The sequence below is a fragment of the Lepidochelys kempii genome, chromosome 7 (assembly GCF_965140285.1).
Source record: "Lepidochelys kempii isolate rLepKem1 chromosome 7, rLepKem1.hap1, whole genome shotgun sequence".
In the NCBI taxonomy this organism is placed as follows: domain Eukaryota; kingdom Metazoa; phylum Chordata; order Testudines; family Cheloniidae; genus Lepidochelys; species Lepidochelys kempii.
This window is the reverse complement of record NC_136386.1, coordinates 19,598,819-19,606,725: the sequence shown is the minus strand read 5'-3', so window position 1 is coordinate 19,606,725 and position 7,907 is coordinate 19,598,819. Positions and strand designations below refer to the sequence as shown.

Sequence of the window (7,907 nt, the reverse complement as noted above, 5' to 3'; positions counted from 1 at the left end):
GGGGAGTCAAAGCCAAAGCCCAAGGGCTTCAGCCCCAGCAAGGGGCCTGTAACCTTAGCCCCGCTCCCCAGGGCTGAAGCACTCGGGCTTGGGCTTTGGTCATGAGCCCCAGCAAGTCTAAGACAGCCCTGGCAATCCCATTAAAATTGGGTCATGACTCACTATGGGGTCCCAACCCACAGTTTGAGAACCACTGGTGTAGACACACCCCAACCGTCTTGCCAGTGACGGGCCCAACACCTGCACTTTTCTGAGTGGAATCCCATGACTCACCCCATTTTGACTGGACTACCAGGTTAAAACACCCTCTGTTTACCAGCAGGTTCAGCTGGGTTTGGTCTCTGCTTGAGAGTCCTTTTTTTCAGGAGCTGGTCCAGAGCTTTTCAGGGGCACAGCACTGGAACAGCTGGAGTGTTGTGGAAAGAGCTGGTCAAAAAAACCTGAAACTTTTCCTATTGAAAAATGCTATTTCATGGCAGAGTAGGGACTTGGATGGGGTCTTCCACATCTGTAAGTAAGTGTACTAACAGGCTATCCGCTATTCTGGGATGTCTTGGTCTCTCAGGTTTTCATGACAAAATTCTAAGGGTTTTCTTTTTGTGCCACCATGGAACAGAACAAAATTTTGAAACCTCAAAATCTGTTTGCAAAATGGAATGATTTTCCAGCCAGGCCTAGTTGTGGCTTACGCTTGAGGTGTGCTGGCAGAACTATTTGAGGGAAGATTTCCTAACATCTCATTCTGCTTACACTCTGCCTGGCTTAGTTCAATGCTAGCCGCACTTCATTACCAAGTTCATGCCAATTATAAAAAATTGCAGTCACAAAAAAAACGTGCTAAACGTGAGTTTATGTAAAACATTGTCAGCTCAGATTTGGCCTAAAATGTATATTTCTCCCCCCCCCCCCAAAAAAAAGCTTTCATAAAATCTAATGCTGACAGAAATAATTCCTTTAAAAAGGAAATCTAACAGAGGTGATGGTTTTCTTTAAACAAATAAACATCCCCCGACAGTGCTGAAATCCTGAAATAAAAACCAATCGTAGAAAAAAGTGAAACTGAATTGCTGATTTTCATTCTCTCCTCTGAGAGAAAAGTGCAAAACCAAAAGGTATCCAGAATGAAGATTAAATTGGATTTTTAAACTCTTTACCTTTTTTAATTATCTGCAATGCTGTTAGTAATAGAGGTCATGTATTTTTCATGATGTCTGACTTTCTGACTGTGCCCTTGTATCTTCATTCGCGTTTAGCACCTTAGCTTGTAGCTGCGTATGAATAACTTTGACCAGCAGATGGAGAGTTTCCCTAAGGCCCCACACAGCTGCAGAAGTACATCAGTCTATTTTTATTTTTTTTCAAACGTTGGCTTCTTGCATGTTCTTCCTTCTGCATTTTTGGAGTAGATTCACAAGGGTCCCCATCTTGTGGGACTCTGTTGCGTTGTGTTTGTTGTTACGGAATGTTTGTCCATTCCTGAAATTATGAAAACCATTCTACCCCCATTTCTTTATTTTGCACCTGTTAAGACACATGGTGGTGGTCACATGTCATATTGTTAGGGTTCTCCCTGTTTTAAAAAGCCTGATAAATAGGAAATGATGCATGGAATAATGTACAAGGAAATGTCTTTAAACTAATTCCTTTCTTCCGTTACAAAATGAGAAATACCTGCTTTAAAAGGCATCTTATGCAGAAAGTGTGCCAATGGATGTTGAAATGTACAAGATGTACCCATCTATCTGCTTTGAGGATTTACTCGCCAGTTGTTAATTAGAAAGCCATTGCCAGTAATTGATGCCTGCCAGTCATTACGGGCATATAACAGGACAAATTATCTCCAAAGAAGCAAATTGCTTGACTGACCACATTGCATGTGAGTCGCCTTGGGAACCTCTAACTTCAGTGAAACTTGCTAAGATTATTAATTATTTCTCTCCGGGGTAATAAACCCATATGGCACCACCAACATGTCTTAGCAGAGAAGTTCTCCAGGGGAAAAAAAGCTATATATTAGGAATCCTATGAAAAGAAACAGTATGTTATAGGATGGAAGTTTTGTATTAAAATGTTTTGATCAGATTAATCCAGTAGGATAAAGCTGCTTTGAAAAAACAGATTTTTTTTTTAAACCATGGGCTATATTGACAATCGTGCTACTACTTTTAACATAGAAGATGTGACATCAACATCACTTGATAAATGTCGATTGATCAACAAAATCAGTGTATCTAGAGGTAAGACCAGGAAATATGGAGTCAGCACTCCTAGTTTCTGTTCTTGGCTCTGCTGCTGATACACTGTGTGAAGTAGGGTGAGTTGCACAGTGTCTGACTTTTTTTTTTAACAATAGAAACCTAGGATGGTGTGTACTGCAGGCCAATTTGCAGGTCACCACAAACACACACACAACTGTTTGTAGTTACATGTGCAAATGACTGCTTAGATATCTAATGTGAGATTTGTGTGCATGTGTGTACAAATACACAATCTGTTCATGCAGTTGCAGTAACCAGGTCAGATTCCAATCTCACTTACACCTGTGTAACTGGTTACTAAGCACAGAGCATTAAGTGTTGTCCAAGCATTAAAGAACTGGTGAATTATTCCATCTCTTGTCACTGGCATGAATGGGTATCTACATATAGACACCTACCCATGCTGCACAGGTTGACCCAAGTTTCAAGGTTCAACTTGTACATGTACAGAAGAAATTTTATTTCTTTTGTACGTTATGTAGGACCAGTCTGACTCAGACTAGAGCATCCTTTTGTGTACAAGGCTCAGACTTAAATAACCAAAGTTCATTGTGCAGCTGTGTAACAAGGATGCTTGTAGGTTTATTCCAGGTGCATAAGTTTATTATAATACACAAGTAGAAGGTTTCAAAAGGGACTCGACTATCTTTTGTACAAATCAAGCTTCCACTTCAATAGTAAAATAGTTCTATATACAAACATGTAGTAACCACCAGGACACAAGATGATGTTCCCTATAAAAATAACTTTTCATATTAAACTCAAGAGGACTTGATATTTTTCACGTTATTGAATTGCATTTGCACAACCATAAAGGACATCCGAAGTTACGATGGGATTGACTATTGATATTTATTGAATTGTTCATGCCAAATAAACACCTTGCAGAATCTGTAAACCACTGAAAACATTTTTTAGGGGGAAGGGGAGAAACTTAATTAGAAGAAAACAACAAAAATTCTCCTATCGAGAAAATGCCTGCTTGTTGCAATTCAAAATGTTGCTATCTAATAAAGAGAACACATCGGTTTCAAATCAAATGACTGAAATGTAGCTGTATTGATTAGGGGACCCTACTATGTAGTCACACACAGGGATCTTCTCAACTTGTTGAATTGTTATGACACATTAAATGTCCTTGTTCTGTAGTTTCCTAAATGAAATATTGTTTGGTTTTGAGTCAATTGTTTGAACGCAAGGTGTAAAGCTAAACAGCCAATCTGTTACATTCGTGCATAGTGCCTCTCTCTGCCCAGGAATTAATGTTTATTATCAGAATAGGCTGAAGTGCATAAGCGTACATGTTTCACTAATGTATCATTTAAAAGTAACACCCTGTTAAATTTCATTTTGAAATCACTTCATATGTTTTTTCTCTCCCTCTCTATAAATTAACTTGTTTTCACTTACATAAGAGCCATGTAGTTATTCTGCTTCACCATCTAGTATCCTGAACGCATATAATGGGGCCGTTCTAGTCCTCAGGGGATACAATTGGTGGGTGCACATAAAGGGGTCATCTTAGAGCCTGATCCTGTAAGATACTGAGCACCCCCAATTTCCATGATGGTGGGAGTTGAAGGCACTCAGCACTTGGCAGGATTAGGCCCGTTGCCCCTGCGTCAGCAAGGTATTTAAGCACATCCTTAACTTTAAATGTGTGAGTAGTGCATTGACTTCAGTGGGACCATGTACATGCCTAAGTACCTGGCTGAATCAGGGCTTTAATCCTCGAGGACTTTAGCTTTATTTCTAAGGAGTTACTCGTATGGCAGGTCAGCAGCAGAGAGTCTGGGGGTGGGGGGGATGAACAGAACTTTAAGTAGTCTGGCAGATCACTCTGAATCAAATGTAAATGATGGCCAATGCAATCGCCCTTTCTCACTCCTCTGCCCCCGTCTCACTTTCCCAAGCAAACCTCCTCCCAGGATGCTGCCGCTTCTCTTCTACTCTGCCCTTGTTGACATTATCTAGTAACTCGAGCAAGAAGCTGCTACAGTTGAAGGAATCTGGGCGGTCACAGGGGGCATCATAATCTGGGCTTTCAGAATCCATGTATCTTCTTCCAGGGTGCTGGCGTTTCTCCAGGTCTTGGTTGCCCAGATCCAGCCCGTCATCCCAGCTCCTCTTGCCAGGGTGCTGACGCTTGTTGTAAATCAGAGACCTCTTGCCCGGGTGTTGCCTTTTGGATAGTTCATTCAGATAGGCCAGTTGGGTGTGAGGGATATCAACATACTGGTCCCACAGTGACCTCCTGCCAGGATGCTGCCTCTTCTGCAGCTCCATGTCACTGTCAAGGTCGTCGTCTTCCTCCCTTTTCCCTGGATGTTGTCTCTTCTGAGTTTCTCCATAAGACACTTCTTCGTCATCTTCCCTTTTCCCAGGGTGCTGCCTCTTCTCTAGGTCACTGGGGAATCTCTTCCCAGGGTGTTGTCTTTTGGAAAACCAGTCTGGCTGAGGAGCGCTTGTTTCTGTCCAAGGAAATGACCAGCGTTAATGAACTTCCGTGATTATTGTTATCATCTGGAAGCTGAACTATGAGCTCCCTGGGGTATATTTATTATGGCTCTGGAGGGAGCATCGGGTTATATTCCACTCCCCGTCACACCACTGTAAACCTAGAGCAACTCTGTAGACTGGAATGCGGTTACTCCTAATGGGGTAGCCAAGTGCAGACTGGTGTATGATCATTTCAGCAAGGATGGTTTGAAGGAAAAAAGTCCAGTCTGGAAAAGAATTGGAAGGGAATCCAGTGATAGGACCCAGTATGCTATTCTAGTGCATTGCTCCATAGATGTTTGGGGAAAGGGGAAGCTGTAGAGTCGGGCCAGGGGCTGCAGGATACGTGCATGGGGGAGGAGCTGAGTTGCAGTGCCAGCAGAGGCGGGTACTGGGCAGGAGCTGCATGCCAGGGAAAGTGATAGGGCTGAGTGGCAGGTAGAGGCAGGGGAGTAAAGGACATCTTGAAAGTTCGGGGACTCAGTGCAGCCAGTTCTTATGATTTTATTGCATGTCTTGCAATATTTGTACCTTTTCTTAAAGCCCCAGCTCCTGGATTCATGTGACTACCTGAGAATCTTTCATTTAAAAAAAAAACATGTAAGTTTCTAGGAAGGGTGGGGGTGGGCTTTCTAGGGCCAGCTCTCTTCTCCCTTTGCTTCTGGCAGCAAGATCTCCAGCTACCTGCACCTTTTCTTGCACAAGCTCCCCATCAGGGCCAGCTTCGGCTGCTGTGGCTGCTGGGAGCAGAGGATTTGTGAGATGTTGCCAGAGGCAGCCTGGGCACTGCATGGAAATTTGACCCCTTGCTGTCAGACACGGGGAGTGTGAGTGGTAAGGAGCAGCTGACGGCCAGATGGCAAGGAGGCTAACAGGGAGTAGCTGAGAGTACGCTTGCCCTGGTTTAACTTTAGAGCTGCCCCTGCAGGAACCTTCTCTACAGGCAGGTTATTTCATCATAGTGATTCTACCATCCTCCTCTGAAGCATCTTCTACAGGATGCCAGACTAGGTGGAGCATTAGTCTGATCTGGTGCAGCAGTTCCCAGGTAAAAGCTAGTAAAGCTCCCTAGGGAAGAAAACATCGTTTCCTGATTTCTCTTTGTGTCACACCTGGCGTAACTCTTTCCCCCTTTTATTTATTATTTACAGGAAAGAAAAACAGACCCCAGAAATTAAGCACAATGAAATTAAAGATCTCCATCTAAGTAACATGCTAAAAGCACCAATGTCACGTCTACCTTTATTAGTCTCTTCCCCCTCTTCTGCTGTCTTGAGGATAGACCGAAGGATGATGCTTTCTGCCCTTTGCAGGATGTCATCCAAATGGCTTCTATCTCCGTTCTCGTTTGCTTCTGGAATGGGCTGCCCCAGACTGACACAGACACTGGAGAAAGTTAGGGAGAGCAGCAGCAGCTGGACGGATGTCATTGTGGGAGAGAAGTTCCTGCAACTTTCATGGAAAAGTAAAGGACAAGGGAGGGCAATGGAACAAAACCAACAACAATTACAACGTTCCCGGTAACTCAGGAAGCAGCCTGGGAAAGTAGAAAGCACTCAAGCGCTCTGTGCTGCCACAGAGACTGGAGTTTCTCATGGAAATGATTTCCTGTCCCTTTTTAAATTTTCTGACCGCTCTCTCACTTTGTTTTGAAGTGCTCCAAAGAATTTGTAAATTCTTTGTAGGTAATGTTGAGGGCAAGTTTACGTTCTGTACAGAACAGCTATTTGGGTTTTAAATGTCATATAAATTTAGCATTTTAATTTTTTTTTATCAGACTAGAATAGTCTTCCCTTTTGAAACTGTTAGCCTGTTGTTTTGTATTTTACACATGCATGTATACCTGCCCCAGGGACTGCTTTCATTAAATAACTCCCTCTCTGAAACTAAAGGACTGCTTTAAAATAATCCCAGGGTTTGCAGCACTGTTTCTGTTCCACCTTTAGTTAGAAATCAACTTTAAATAAGCAACTGAGTTGTTTGCTTCTCGTGAGCACGCACTCAAAATAGGGTGAGTGTGTGAGAGAGCGATACATACAATATATTTGGGCACTATTAGGTCAGGGATTGTCGTCTGCGTGTGGATAGCACCTACCACTTTTTGGTCAAGTCAAGTAATAAAGAATAATATCACATTTTACAACCCACATGCATAAAAATAGTATCTACATTTGTTCTGATCGGTCTCTGGAATTCCTGAAGCACCTAGCACATTTCATCTACGTTCTGAGCCTTTATTTACCAAGCAGGGAAGTTGATTTCTGAAACCTATGTCACTACACGTTCCTTTTAGCTAAATAACATCCCTAGCAGACTTGTTCAGTGGAAGGAATACACACTCTACTAAAAGTTTTACAAGACAATACATCCGTTTCAAAACAGAAAACAGGTGTTACCTCTCTTAATGGCAGGCTTCTATTACCCTCTGACAAAATCCTTGAAGAGTGACTCTAACAGTAGCATGCTGAGGAATGCTATGCTGGCCAGTACAATCTCAAAAAGAAAAGTTAAAGTAGGCAGCTTAAAAATTTATAAATTACCTGGATTGTGTTTTGTGGTTTTGATTGATCTTTCTCCCAAGAGGCTCTTCAGTTCATTCCTTCTTTAGAAGTATTTGCACATCTGAGCTTCAGAGTTTTCCTTCTTTACTACAGACACTTGCAGTATCCAATCGAATGGGTGTGAAGTTCTCTTTGCATGGCTAGCGCCTTCCTACTTATATTGTGCCGCCTCTGGACCCATTATGCAAATAGCTTTGAGCTAATTTAGTTGAGGTAGCTTTTTCTTTTTTTTTCATTGATGTCAGAGATCTGAGTTTTGGACGCACTTTAAAACTGACAGTTGTTTGCCAACCCCCTCATATTAGCCCTGGACTCCAAATGCTGCTATATTTCATCCCCTAAGGGGATTATACTGGATCTTATGCAGCACAGAAAGGAGCTGCTTTTATTTTTTTTTTCCCTCCTTAACCTGAGAAGCTCCTATGCCTTATATTAAGCAAGCAGTGCAGAATAAAGGCAATTTACCATGCTAAGGAAACAAAACCATGGGGGTGGGAAAGGAACACACAGGGCTAGATTTATACCAGCTGAGAATCTGCCACAATATCCTGAGTGGCTACAAAAACTCTATTTAACTTCTAATTCCATC

At 42.4% G+C, this 7,907-nt stretch overlaps 1 protein-coding gene across 1 annotated transcript; it reads right to left on the bottom strand.

Moving 5' to 3' along the window:
- Positions 1-2,830: 2,830 nt before the first annotated feature.
- TRH (thyrotropin releasing hormone) lies at positions 2,831-7,428 on the bottom strand. The gene is made up of 3 exons (XM_073354819.2): positions 7,298-7,428; positions 5,998-6,209; positions 2,831-4,729 (listed from the first exon to the last, which is right to left on the bottom strand). Exons 2-3 carry the CDS (start codon positions 6,185-6,187, stop codon positions 4,140-4,142), a joined length of 780 nt encoding a protein of 259 aa, XP_073210920.1. The 5' UTR covers positions 6,188-6,209; positions 7,298-7,428; the 3' UTR covers positions 2,831-4,139.
- Positions 7,429-7,907: the final 479 nt, after the last annotated feature.

Coding starts and splice junctions, on each gene's coding strand:
- TRH (XM_073354819.2), bottom strand. CDS start 6,187: ATGACATCCGTCCAGCTGCTGCTGCTCTCCCTAACTTTCTCCAGTGTC. Junction 4,730..5,997: donor GGGGGAAGAGACTAATAAAG/GTAGACGTGACA, acceptor TTCCTTGGACAG/AAACAAGCGCTCCTCAGCCA.